The sequence below is a fragment of the Mixophyes fleayi genome, chromosome 11, assembly GCF_038048845.1.
Source record: "Mixophyes fleayi isolate aMixFle1 chromosome 11, aMixFle1.hap1, whole genome shotgun sequence".
Taxonomy (NCBI): domain Eukaryota; kingdom Metazoa; phylum Chordata; class Amphibia; order Anura; family Limnodynastidae; genus Mixophyes; species Mixophyes fleayi.
This window is the reverse complement of record NC_134412.1, coordinates 52,398,919-52,414,152: the sequence shown is the minus strand read 5'-3', so window position 1 is coordinate 52,414,152 and position 15,234 is coordinate 52,398,919. Positions and strand designations below refer to the sequence as shown.

General features: G+C 36.7%; 1 protein-coding gene across 10 annotated transcripts in view; it reads right to left on the bottom strand.

Annotated features, from left to right (window-relative positions):
• Nucleotides 1-15,234, bottom strand: part of GRIK4 (glutamate ionotropic receptor kainate type subunit 4) — a 341,881-nt gene that overhangs the window by 145,925 nt on the left and 180,722 nt on the right. For all 10 annotated transcript variants that reach the window (XM_075191040.1, XM_075191039.1, XM_075191038.1 and 7 more), the window contains 2 exons: nucleotides 13,989-14,086; nucleotides 10,013-10,178 (listed from right to left, as the gene is read on the bottom strand). In XM_075191040.1, the coding sequence (XP_075047141.1) occupies nucleotides 10,013-10,178; nucleotides 13,989-14,086 (264 nt within the window). The remainder of the gene's footprint in view (nucleotides 1-10,012; nucleotides 10,179-13,988; nucleotides 14,087-15,234) is intronic.

Here is a 15,234-nt window from a genome sequence, read left to right as displayed (position 1 = left end):
TCGGGAACACTCTCAGACGCTGCCCGGCATTAGACTGCACATATGCAGCGGTTCTCTTGGGTCCCGTTGCAGACTGCTGTTCCTGATTGTCTGCGACTTGGGCTCCGGGTGCTGCTGGGAAATGTCCATCTTTCACTGAAACCTCGGCAACTCTTGCGGCTTCCAGATAGACCCAAAAGGGGAGTGCAGTGCCTGGGACGCATCATCCTCTAGTCCCCAAGCACGGAGTGCTTACTTATAAGGGGGGTTTGGTTTAAACAATCTTTATTCATTCACACTTTTCAATTGCAAACTATGAATCCAAATAAAACAGATAATGGTAATGTAAATCCATAAATTGCAGTCCCTTTACTCTAGTTTTACTGAGAGAGAACCATCTCTAAACTTAGGAATTGTTCTGTAATTCCTTTATAAAGTGTCTTCCTGTGTTCTCATAATAACGTCCCCTCTTTATGTATGATGTCCAGAAACTATTAAGGGCAGAATTCTGTAAGCTGTCATGGAGGCATTTATCAGGTTTAGAGAACTTGTAGCACCTGCTGTTGTACAAGTTTCAGCCTGTGGCAGCTTCTTATGGTCCAGAAGAACTGGAGAGCTGAAGGTAGCCCAAACCTGGAACATAGGCTACAGCTCATTGATTAGCAAATTGGCATAATAATATATAAAGTTGGACAGTATAAAAACATCTATATAAAGTCATCAAAATGGAACTGTTAATTCTATTTTTATTTTTGAAATTTACCAGTAGCTGCTGCATTTCCCACCCTAGGCTTATACTCGAGTCAATAAGTTTTCCTAGTTTTTTGAGGTAAAATTGGGTGCCTCGGCTTATATTCGGGTCGACTTATACTCGAGTATATACGGTACTGCGGACCTACTTACCATGTGACAGGGAACTTATTAGATCAATAGCTATGCCGTTCTGAATTCATATTCTAATTTTGTTTTGACCCTTCGTGTGGCAGAACAACAAAGTATCTGCTTAATAAATTGATAACACATACAAGGGCAATTATATCCTAACTGGAATTTTACACTCTGTTCCATTGACAATAAACCTATTTCCCTCTCTTACCCTTTTAAGGATGTAGCAATGAAATATGAATGAATGTTATATATGCACATGTAATGATTCTTAGACCTGTAGGAATTGACCATCATCTCCAATTGATACAATAGTATCCACATATACTGTAAGGAATTTTTTTAATAAGATAAAATGTATGAGCCAATTTGGTCTCACGGTGTATGATTCTGATAATCAATTAATCAGAAGAGGGTAGCGAGACGTGTCTACGTCACAAGACCAGGGACTAGGGAGTTGGTCATTCCTTTTGGAGGAATAGGGACGATAGGCTGCATGCCGGTCACACTCTGGCAAATCCAATAGGTAGTTTTGCACGGTATACATTACCCCGATCAAGATGGGATTCTCCTTTTACATTCAATTTGCTGTAGAGGGATAGGGATAGTAGCACCTCCTATTCCAACGGTTTAAACAGCAAGGATATCTTCTCCGTATTACAGTAACTCACAGTTGGTGTTCCCTTACATTCAGATTGCCAATCCAGTATTCACCATTGATGGAGATTATACATTGTGGGCACACATATTATGTGACAGGGGATTTTCTGGATTTACTAGAGCAATAGCTATTTAGTCACCAGTTATATTTGAATTCTGTTATGATTTTTCTGTATAATAGAATAATAAAGTATCTGTTTGACAAACTAATTAACACCCAATAGGGTCATTATACCCCAACTGGAGACTATTGGACAACTTTAATCTGGTATTCTGTCCCAGGCACTGCACTCCCCTTTTGGGTCTATCTGGAAGCCGCAAGAGTTGCCGAGGTTTCAGTGAAAGATGGACATTTCCCAGCAGCACCCGGAGCCCAAGTCGCAGACAATCAGGAACAGCAGTCTGCAACGGGACCCAAGAGAACCGCTGCATATGTGCAGTCTAATGCCGGGCAGCGTCTGAGAGTGTTCCCGACGTGGCTCTGCGCAGTGTGACGTGATGTTAGAGGTCACTCTGCACAGGCCGCACCTTCTCCACCCACCTTGCCCGCTTCTCTCCCCACTAGGGATGCCGCTCACCTAGCTCACTCGAGTATAAGCCGAGGGGGGACTTTTTCAGCACAAAAAATGTGCTGAAAAACTAGGCTTATACTCGAGTATATACGGTATATGATCTCCGTTAATAATAAGCAGTGGCTTCGGAGGATCTGATTAACACATATATTGTGCGGGACTACCTATACAATTCGCTGGAGTTTAACCGGCACATAGCCTATGGTCCCTATACTCTAGACGGATTTATAGCATATTGGAATGAACCTATTAAGTATAATGAGCTTAGTTCACGGCACGACCGCAGGAGAATCCTGCCGACCGGCTCCCTAGTTCCGGGTCTGTGACGTCAACACGTCACGCTAAGCGATGTACGTTTCGCCCTATTGGTTTAGTCATCGGCTTCCCATGACTAAGCCGATAGGGCGAAACGTACGTCGGGTAGCCAATCCAGTATTCACCATTGATGGAGATTATACATTGCGAGCACACATATTATGTGACGGGATTTTCTGGATTTACTAGAGCAATAGCTTTTTAGTCACCAGTTATATTTGAATTCTGTTATGATTTTTCTGTATAATAGAATAATAAAGTATCTGTTTGACAAACTGATAACACCCAATAGGGTCATTATACCCCAACTGGAGACTATTGGACAACTTTAATCTGGTATTCTGTCTCACTGATAATAAGCCTATCTCTTCTCTGTATCCAAAGAAGGATGTAGCAATAAAATATGAATGAACGCCATATATGCATATACACTGATATTTAGAATTGTGGGGAGTTGACAGTTATCCCTAATTGATATAATAATATTTGCATAATTTGGAAAGGAGTATTCCAACGAAATCAAATATATGAGCTAATCTGGGTTTACAGTGTATTATACTGACAATTAGAAAAAAAACAATTACTATTTACTCAGTTATTTCCCTAGTCAATAAATCTAGTAATTGATTAAATAAATGACATTATGACCGGCTCCTTTTAGTGGTCTATTTTATTTATCTTTGCACACTAATTTCTAATCTTTTGCACTTCTATATTCTTTTAATAAATTTGCCTAGTCTGATATCCGATATTTGCCTAATTTTTAATAACAATTATTAATAAAGTTGATTTTAATGAAATTATTAAATTTTTCATGGACAGGAGTGCCCCACATACTACCTTTTTCAGTTGATGTCTACCATCAATTGATTCCTTTTATATTCTAGATTCGTCTAGTTTAGGGAGCACCCCCTCATATAACATATGATATCTATTGAGGTTTGTCCTTGCCTTAGAGCGGATTGACAATCTTTTCCTCTCACCTGTATGGGGTGCAAGGAAGACTGAGCCAAGATTTTTCGCCAGACATCACTGTTCTGGAGGAACATCACTCCAAATTGAATCTCCTCCATAGAATCAATAAATGGACAATAGATACCCTGTGGTGATTTGACCATGAAATGCTGAAACCACGGGAACACCAAAGCCCAACATTTTTAGAGTTGAACCATGACATTTAAATGAATTGCCCTGCATTAACCTGTCTTTCGACTGCAGCTCTTTTAAATGGCAAAGTATTATCTCACTACTCACTACTCCAGCTAACACCCCTCCCAAAATGTCAGGACAGTGTCTTAATGAGATCGAATAGAGATAAAAAAACAAAAACTTAAGTCTGTTAACCTGCTGTGACATAATTTCTTCTGCCACTGTTTATCAATCCATCAATCCACAAAGTGCATTTATGCCGAGCAAACCTGTCAATCAGGGTTTGACAGTTCCGTCATAGCAGTGCTCATCCCTAACATGCAAGGAATAAAAGAAAGCATGAGGACATGCTTAGCCAGGTATAAACACATGAGTTAGTTCATGTATATTTTTCAGCTCATTAATATATAATCTCTGATATATATTAATATGAAATAGTGGCTTTTCTTGATCTTGATGGAACAACTCAATTAACTGTCTACAAATTTGTTTTTGTTGTTTTATTTTATATTGTGTCAATGTTTAGACATAATGAGTCATTAAGGAGAGCCAAGCATAAAAAGGTGTAGCTTTGCACCTTGGCAAAACCATGTTGCATTTGAGGGGGAGGTAAATTTAAAATGTGGGGACAGATTTATAGTTGGGGTAGGGCATGTCGTAGATCAACTTTAATTTTCAGCCAGTGTAAAAATAAAGCTATCAAGTATTTGTGAGCTAGATGAAAAAACTGCCAGTATTTAACTTATCTGCAAGACAATAAACTAATTTGCACCTCTTGCATTGTAACATGGTTTGTGCCAGAGAACATTTACTCCTTTTTTTGCCTTTTTTTCTTAATGACTAAGTCCCAATATTAGTAATAATGATATGCTTTCTCGCTCTTTTTGGAAATGGTTTAGCCATTTAACTTACATAATCTGTACTCTACTCTGGTATTTCAAATGAGTTAGTAAGACTGATTCATAGCTACTAATTTATTTGATCAAATATTATTTCACTACTTAGGAAAATTACAAGTTTTCAAGTAGTGGTCAATTTAACCAGATTATATAATGTTGAATTGGTATAAGTAAAGAAGATCTAGGCAAATGTTACAAAATTACTATATGAGATGCTATAAAAAAATACCTCTGTCAAAAGCATACGCTGCTGCAAAATTAAGTGGTTCTTATTTTGAAGATTTGTGGGAGGAAAAGAATGTATTATTTGTGGGGAATAGAATTGATGTTACAGAATCCCTTGCTGACATAGATAGGCTTGACATACTACACTTAGTTCTTGGTCAAGCTTGTAGAGTCCCTCAATTCTTCTAATAATTTCACATAAGACACGCAGCCTACTTAGTTTACTTTACATAGTTCATGTAAAAGTAGTAGTAAATGTGAGTAATAGCAATGACTGCCTAGTTAAAGTGGGGGAGAGGACCCAATTATGTGATTGTTGCCTAACAAAGGGCATCTGCTATGGAGCAATCCCAATGAGGGAGTCTGCAGTTAAATATTATTTTACAATGGCATTGGTACCTGCTGATTATGAAAAACAATGTGTACACAGATGCCTTAGTTGACAGTAACTATAACATTGAAAATGTGTATGAACCTACCATCAGGGAAATGTAATCGAATCACATCTGAAATCCATTTATTTTCTTTAAATTGTAGAAGTCCTCAAGGTGCCCTGTCCAAATGAAAAATAGGTTGTGATGTATTGGCAAGAGATGGAGTTCTAGACATAATCAATCTATAATTTAGCTATAAATAGTTGAAGGATTACAGGACCTCATTTGACCCCATCTCTGTGCCTTATGTTTGCTTGTTAGTTCAGTGTGAAAATGAAGCAGTAGTCAGCGTGCCTATTAAATAATACGTTTTTTTTAGTTGCTTTTTTTTTATTTCTAGCACATGCAAATGTGTTTTTAATAATTTGTACTAATGGGGTAGCTCATGCAGGTATATGTTTTATATTATGCCATCATGCTGTTGTATTTTAAATAAGTTTATAATGGTTTCATGAATGCATAAATATTGACCGTTTCTTACTTTTTTATATTAGAATCATTATAATTAACATGACATTGGAAAACTTGATAAACAATGTCAAAGCTCGTGAAAGTATTTAGGAGATGACCATTTATGCATATAAAATATTTTGATTAACTATGTTATTTTTAATTATGTTGTGTGAATTCCAATATGCCATCTTTATAAAACATGAAAATTGTGTACTGAGTGAATCCATGAATGTATTTGTAAATATTTGTAAATATTAATGGGGGGAGGTAGTTCCAGGCGTTATGAGTGAATTGCTGTGATTTATTTAATTGGTCAAATGGCTGTGTTTCCAGAACTGTATACAAATTGAGCCCACTTGCTTGGGACAAATGGTGCAATCAAGTGCCTGACACTTGGCCCATAGATGCCATTTGCTATTAACTGTGTTATTCTGTGCTTGTTAAAAAAAAATAGGGGTGGCAGCAGTTTACCAAAGAGATGGATTAACACATGTTCCACAACTGTGAGCATACTCCATGATATAGGATGCACCTGAGCACGCCATATGTCCCAATGAAAGAGGTTCTCCATCTGTAGTTACAGCAAACTTTATAAACAGACAGTAACATAGTTTATAGAATGTTCCCAGCAAACTTAGCTGGACTATTTGAAACAGAACCTAAAAAAAAAAACAGGTGTGATATTTCTTGTGAAGAGATATTGGTATATATATATATATATATATATATATATATATATATATATATATATATGTATATATATATATATATATATATATATATATACACAAAGTGCAGATCTTATGTACTAATGCTCAGAGTCTCCACCGGGGGTTGGGGCCTGTCACTATGAGCGGCCCGCTGGGGCCCAGAGAGAGGTACTGCAGTGATAACAATGAAGTAACCACTTGTTCCATGTCTTCAGGCAAACTTATCCCGGCTGCAGGTGCACAGTGTACTGTTTCAATATGTTACTATTCTCCAGGCAGTAACTGGTGCTCTGAAGATAATTATGTCATTTCACTACGTCTACCAAGCACCTAAACCTGGCAGCAAGTAAAGTTACAAACACGGATAACATATATACTATTGCAGTGATCCAATAGCAGCTGGGGAATGTGAGACAGACTAAAGGGAGAGAGAGAGAGATTCATGCAGGGGAGTAAGATGCCCTAATAGGTAAGTGGGAGAGAAAGAGTGAGACAATAGTGCAGACAAAATATGTACTCTAATTAGGAATAAGGAAAGAGACACAAATAAGAGAAAGTAAGTCTATAATGGGGTAGAAAGAGACAGACTAATGGGGGGAGAGTGAGATTAAGGGGAAGAAAGAGAGATGCTAGAAGGGGTTTAAGCTAAACTAATGGAGCATACAGAAAACGACTCTAATGGGGAGAGAGGGGGAAATATTATAATGAAGAAGAGATACAGTAATGGGTGAGAGAGACACTAATTGTGATGAAAGGGACGCTAAGGATAGAGAGAGCAGAGACATATACAATACTCTGGTAAAGAAACACACACTGAGGTGAGAAAGAGACACATCTTAGGGGAGAGAGATTTAGTGAGACTGCAGTGCTGTCTGCCACCAGTGCTGTGGAGCACAATGTTTCCCCATTGGACCCCCTGCCTCATCTCAGCCAGTGACATCCCAGCCATCCTTGCTACTATAAAGCCCGGCGATACCAAACAGTGGAATGTGGAATTGTCCCTATCTCTTCTGGCCTGGAGGCCCTGACCTTGTCTATGACCTTCAGGTCACAACTGCAGCTTTTCTAGCTTTTCAAGTTGTGAGGACTCAAGAAGAAAAAAATGACCTAACTCAAAGTATCCCACCACTCTCCTACAGAACAAGGAGCTACACCTGTTCCTCGGCCCATAATTAAATGGTAAGCCCCCAACCCCATTTCTTTATATAATGTTGCTATAATTTGTACTGCTTTAATCAAGTTCAGTTTAACGTACACTTTTCTAAGGAATTGTTTTTGTTTTGTAATGTTTTATATAAGGTTGATTTCATTTGCACTGTTCTATTCATGTTCAAGATAATTTGCACTTTTCTAAGGAGAAGTTTTTGTTTATCTGCTGTTTTTAGTTTAACAAATCATTCTATGTATCGCCATAATTCTGGATTATTTTTTGGATACATGGATGCAAGGAGCTTCCCATGATATGCTTAAAATAATTGGGATGGGTTTCAAGACTAAAGTCAGGGGAAGGGTGACTACTAGATTGGTGGTGACTGTGGGGGACAGGGTGTCAGCGGTAAGGTGCCGCACAAAGTGGGGAGGAGTCTGGGGAAAAAGGGGATAAGTTGTAACCATCTGTAGCAGGCCCCATGATTTCTCATGGCTGTTCCACTAATGCTAACTCTAACCCCAACTCAGATCAAAAGACAAATAACAGGACAAAACAAAAACATTACTGTTTGTCAAACAACTGCAACACAACAAATTTAGGTACTTAGAGCCAAAACAAACTAGGAAAGAAATAAAAGACTTCCAAAAACTCATGAGAATGCAATTTTGTCTCCCAAAAAAACACAATTCTCATAGTGAAGGTAAGACTCCAGAATTGCAAGTATCTTTCACGACAGTAACACATATTTAGAAGGTCAAATAAGCTGAATACAACCCAACAAAATACACTAATTATTGTGCTTAGTGTTAATAAAAACCACTAACTGCTCAAGTAGTCTTTATGGATGTTATGTGTTTGTAAATCTAAAAGTCCAAAAGTTTGGGTATAGTTGCATCAAAGTCATTGATTACAATTATGAACAGAACATACTATATTCAGTAATGTTTAATAACATTTTTATTGCGACTTTTGCCTTTTATGATCCATGTCATCTATTTAACACAGATGCCAGAAATTTAAGTGCACAGAAAGAGGAGTATAATGAATTTTATTATCATTTCAGACACATTTCATTTTAATTTTATGTACTGCATTGATAATATACTGATTTTATACATCTAGTATGTACATACGGTATCAATAACATATTTTTCATTTGGACAGGTGATGGGACTTCTAATATTCAACATTTGAAGATGGTTTAATAATTAAATTGTATTGAACATGATAATTTATTTAAAAATGCTGTTACATCGAACTGTTTAAAAAAAACTGTCACTTTTTATGAATTGTTCTATCATCTTAGAGCCTGCATATATCATTATTTCAATTATTTTTATTGTGTAAATCAGTATGAATTTTTCTTGTAACCAAATGACACATTTTCTTCTGTTCTAAATGCAAACTACCTAGGTTTAATGTGTTCCATTGTCTACAATTTCTGATTATATATATAGATAATTTTATTTTTTGAAACCCACTGGTTAAAATAATTACCTACTAAAATAGATCTTATCATATACCTACATGAATTGTTAAGAGCTTTGACAATTATGATCAATTAGGTTTTCTTTAACAAGTTGACAAGAACATATTTTTTAAAATATCAATAAAAGAAGTTGTCATTATTAATATTAGCCTTGTCTACAATGTAATGTATTTAGGCAATACTAATATTAATAAAGTTGTTTTTATTCCTTTCCCCTATTCTCAATGTCAAACTGGCATTATCAGCAATTCATTATCCCTTTATATATAAAAATGGTGTGAAATTCTGTATTCATTTTGATTATTGTCTTGGCAGAATTCCAAAGCTCACGAGTGCACAGTATTTATTCAGCCAGAAATCATGGTGTGAAATGTATTCTAAATTATACAGTTAATGGGAGTTTTGGCTTTAATGTTATATTATCTACTTACATTTTAGAAGACTTTTCTTTTTCAATATAAGTGTGTATTTTTATACTGTATATATACAAACATGAACTCTCTCTCTTGAAACTTATCAGCAATTAAATAAGTATTTATCTAAATATGTTTTAACCCATTAAAAGCTGCAAAAAAGAATAGGAAGTGCAGTTTTTTTTAATCAACAATTTGCTTTGATCAATCTAGTGCAAGGTTGAACTAATGAAAACAAGTGTCTGATTGGCTGATGTGAGTTCTATCACATTTTCATCTTGTTGGTAAGTCACCCTGTGTGTTTCTCTGAATTTTTGTTCTATTCTAGCACACCATCTGATGGATACATTTACCATGCTGTAGCTCATCTTCTTTATTCTCAAATGTGCTGAAGTTCTTACTACTCAGTTTTCCATTATTTTGTAGCAGAGCAGTGAGCATAAATGTGATATAACCCTTATCCAACTAACAAATATTAATTTTAAGCAATTTAACAATTAATAATCATAATAATAATAATAATAATAATAATATCTGATTAATTAGTCATTACTCCTGGCTAAAATACAGATTTTGCAATGCTTCAAATTTAGGCACCTTAATCTCTTTGATTAGACATTTGCATAGTGACACCTAAATTCAGATGGTTGGCTGATTGTTTGCAGTGCCAACTACTTACACTCTGCTTTGGCACAGATAAGACAGGCTGTGGTACTATTGAAGAAAGTAAGTAGTGCGCCTATAGCTGCGCTGATATCTGTGTTGCTGGGATGAAGGTTCAAAGTTGTGAATCTCTGAAATTGAAACCTTAATAATTCTTCAGGGGAGACTTTTATGTGTGGTACCTGATGAAAAATGAAAAAAATGCAGTTAGCTTACCAAAAAAATGAAGGAAAGGAAGGAAAATTTGTGGTGAGTATATGAGAGAAATTGAGGCAAGGGAATGAAAAACATGAGGTAAAAGGCAAAAAAAATCAAAAACTTTAGATATATTAACATATAACAGAAAATAAAAATAAAGCTTCAGACAGGATAATAAATTAAAGTGCAATTCTCTCTAAAAATGAGGTAGGTTTCTTTAACTTAAATCAGTCTTATTGCTTTTATTCTAATCCTTAGTTTTTTTTTATGCAATCTGCTACTACTAATTTACAGTTTGATAAGAATCATGTGATTACCATGGCAACCATAGTCACATTACATAAGATATAGTGACCAGAGAGGATTTGGTACATTCATACCATAAAATGCTGCCACTCCTCCTTCCTCTCACCACAGAGAGCTTGGTGACTGATTGGCTCAGTATAACATATCAAATTACATGCTCATGGAAACAAGCAGAAAATAAATATTTCAAGTAAAGAGAGACTTCTATAGTGGCAACAAAAAAAAAAAAAAACTTCTCACAGATCAATTTTCCAAATGAAACACTGAATTATAGTCGAACCTTCTAGGATGCCAACAGTTTTGTCTTCAGTTTTGTTTTAAAAAGAAATAAAACAAATAATCTATGTGAAATTGTACCTTTAAGCAGTGGTCAACATGGAGGGGTATAATTCCATTTATTACATTCCTATTACATTTTTTTTATACTACCACTTCTAAATTTCCACTTTGACCACTGCCATTAAATCAGAGTAAAAGTTAAGAGAAATTTGTTGGTCATCTTGATAATGGTTGGTACTTTAAAGTGGACCTATTGCACGCAAACAAATATTTAAACGGATAGGATGTGATGAAAATAAATATTTGTATTGCTTTTTACAATATTTTATGCTTCTTTATACCTTATATTCACATATTGTACTATATAAAGCAGATTATGTATGTCCAGAGTACTTGCATGCTGTATGCAGTCACTGGGAGTCATTTAAAGTATGATTGCATCATATAAAGTAAATTGGCATATACCTTATTTGAGCATTTGCACCTGCGTTTGGACAGTTACACCTCATGTCCCGATGAGCAATATGCATTCTTCCTAATGATTTTGCATTCCCGTTGCTCCATGTAGTCTGAGATTTAATGTGCAGAGTTGCAAAGGTAAAGCTCATCGCACAGAATGTCATTAGTGCCATTTGTGAAATCATGGTGCTAAACGGGCACTGTTGCTGTGTTTACTTTAAGGGACTGATTTGTAGCAAAGCCCGGACGGAGCTTCACGGCATGTTCAGAACTCAAAACATTGGTGGTTTAGGGGAATTTAACAAGTTCTGCGTTTTAAACACGATTATTTTAATTCCTTATCACAATAATAAGGAATGAAAGATTGTGTCTATTTATGAAAAGTCTTCTTTCGGAACAGCAGTCATGGAAAACTGCTGTTCCTGCAAACACCTTTCACCTACGTCCACTATTACGTCCACTATTGCAAAGTGTGATCGTAAATGGAGGGAAGAGCATGGCGTTAGCCATCAGGCACAAGTCCAAAGATTTTCGGAAATTGTTAGATTGTATAACATAGCAGTCGCCATAGAAACCTAGGGGGGCTGCTTTTGCATTCGGAGAGACAGGGACAGCAGCAGATATCCATAAGTTCCATCTACTATAAACACAGCAAAAATTTTCTCCATCACAGAGGATGACATTTTGCTTCATAAAACTATGTGACTAGGGGCATTCAACCAGGTGCAAGTTGTATGATGTCACAACAAGGAAAATAATATTCTGCACCATGCCTCATTTATTTTGTTGAAATTTACCCCCATTGTCATTTAAATTACAACACCCTCTAAAACATAATGTCAACACAGTTGTCATTAATTTGACAATGGATAACTTCTCTCCTCACTGTTACCAGTATACCTAAATCTGTAACTTAAAGAGAAACATTACACACTATCCCCAATTAATAGTTATTTTTTCTTTAAATGGTTAACCACATATGTAGTTCTTCACAATAGACTAAGATTGTGCATTAATATTACCAAACTGTTAAATTAAATATTATCCATTGACTATAATGCTGCCGTGCCACCAGTAGTCAAATAATAATTGCTTGACAACCAAGCAATATCCTTAGAACAAAGTGTCTCTGATACATGAGTGACACTTGTTTTGATCAGGAATAAATCCCTATGACTCATATATTGTCTGCATAATAATATATGTGTCATTGCCTTTTTTTCCTTTTCTGAATCGAACAGTTACTGTTGTTATGCAAAGTGCATTTTTACAATGTTTCTAAGGGTGCATATGAAAATACTAAGAATAGCTCAAATCTTTTGTGATGGAAAGTGAGCCGATACCTGATCTAACAATAGAGTGATGTATGCAGTCTGCAGACTTCACTCAATGAGTAAGGGAAAGGGGGCTGTTTGTTAGATATAAAGATTGGATGAAATATTATATTACTGATGGGGGAGTGACAGTAAAAAAATAAAAAAGAGCGCTATTGATATTAGTTGACAATTTATAACATACTGAAGAAAAAATCAGCGCAACATGTAAGTCACGTTTTTTAAATTATTATTTTTTTAACACTCAGTAAAATATAATGATAGGTGCACTTTAGAGTGAATCTGAGATTCTGAAATCGGGGCTTAAATGAGAGAATTAGATGTGTAAAGCCATAACAAAGGTAACTGACATTAAGGGATATATATTAACTGGGCAGCGGTGACGACAAACTGACGATTCTCGCAGGGGCGGATCTAGAAAAATGCTGTACCCGGGGCGACATAGGGGGGGGGGGGGCGATTTAGGCCCCGCCCCTTTCTAACATCTTGTTTTAAACACAGTCAGAGCAGCCGGGCAGCACACTGTCCCTGCCTGTCACGGCTGGACGGACCTGCACATACTGTGCAGCCGTCGACAGCAAGTGTCTGCTAGAGGGGGCGATCGCCCCGATCGCCCCCCCCTGGATCCGCCACTGGATTCTCGGCACTTTGCCATCTTTTTTTAAAATGGTGATTTTAGTAATGACAAAGCCTATCGTGTTTTGTTTACAATAAAATTGCGGTTCTAAAAAAAGAACAGCAAAGCGATGAGAATCGGTGGTTTGTCGGAACCGTTGCTTAGTATATTTACCCTTAAGAGTATTAAAAGAACTTTACTTACAGAAATAACAATAAACAGTAAACTGACTTTTAAAGTGGATCCAGTAATGAAAAATATATTTTAAAGTAGTTCAGCAGAGGATGAACCATCTTACTCAATATATTGTTTAGCCATTTATTCTGCTATATTTCCAGGCATGTCCATAACACACTCCAATTTAATGAGCTGGTCTGAATATATAAACTACATGAGATAAGATATGCCACAGCAGACTTTACTTTTACTTATTTTCATTTCAAATTATATAAATAAATGTTGTTATTTTCTGAATATATTCAGACACTTTTAGTGACACAGTCATGGCAGCTCCTGGTTAGCAAACTTTGTAGAACTGGTGTCAGTCATTATATATACTGATTGTTTGTTTATTACTCTTAAATGCATGAATATGTGACTATTATATGCTGTATTAGCATTAGCCTTTCTCATTGATTTATATTTAGTTCCACTTAATGGGCATTGATGCAGGATTGATGAAGAAAAATCAAAGCAAAATATATCACATAAGCTGAAATATCTAAATACAGAGAGCAAATAAGTCATGCAAGATGAGAAAAGAAAGCCATTTAAAGTATTTATTATTAGTGAGGTCTAACCTCCTTCTCTCCACAGATGTTGCTGATGATGGAACTGGATGACGGGCTGTAAGATGGGCCCAGGACCCCCAAAACTCCTTTGGGAAGGATCTGGCACACTGTAGCAAGGAGATAAGATAAGTATGTGTTATCTAAGAATTTCCATTGACCATATCTTACCTTATGTGTCCAGGTCCATGGAGGGAAGAGGCATGCAATCCAGTAAACAATATAGTACAAGTGACAATATAGTACATTGTCATTCATTTATTCATTTTTCATATTGGCAGTTTGCAATTCATTTCGTTTTAAACCTATCTGCCATCTATAATTCAATACAGAAGTGATGCATGTTTTGTGCTGCTGGCTTTGTAGCCAAGGCAAGTAGCATCCTTTTGCCCTGTCATTCGTATAAGCTCCAGAAAACACATTTATGTTGCTTATTTTAAACAGTTTTAGGAATGCATAACTAGACTGAAACACGAGTTGAGTATTCAGCTTTAGATAATTGAACATTACCTGACAGTATTGAATCGGCTGCAAACACGCTTTAAAGTAGTTACTATGAATTTATTCAGTTATTCAGATTTAGAGTTAAATCTCTCTATGAAGAGTTAAAACGTATCCATAAATATTCTCATTCTAAATCCCAAGTAGTTGCAGTAAGAATGGAAAGGTACAGGGGCGGGCTGGGCCGGGGGGCAGGGGGGCATCGGTCCCCGGGCCGCTCAGTTTATCCACTGTTAGGGCCGGCCGTCCAGCCCCCCTCCCCCCGGATGCACTATTACCTAATTATTACCGGCGGCCGCATCACATGACATGCGATGCGGCTGCCTCAGCGCACAGGCGGGCGCATCACATGACACGCCATGCGGCCGCGTCATTGATGCGTGTCATGTGATGCGGCCGCCTGTGCGCCCCCCCGGGCTGAAACTTGCCAGCCTGCGCCTGGGAAGGTAGATTACCCATTATTTCTTATACAATTTACAAACAGAGTACAGAATCTAACAGGGCATGTTCTACATGATGGCCTTCAGTATTGTAAGAAAGCTAAGATAAACATCTAAGCCTAGCAAATAACTAAAGTGAATTCAGTGAATGGAGACAGGAGGGAAAGAGCGAACATCGACCATTTTCATAATCATATGCAGGACCTCTAGTCAAATATTGGAGCTAATAGCCACTTATACAACAACCCTAGGAGGAGGTGTTGGCAATATTACTAACTGGATTTAAAATTGGATTCAATACTTTCTTACAAGACATT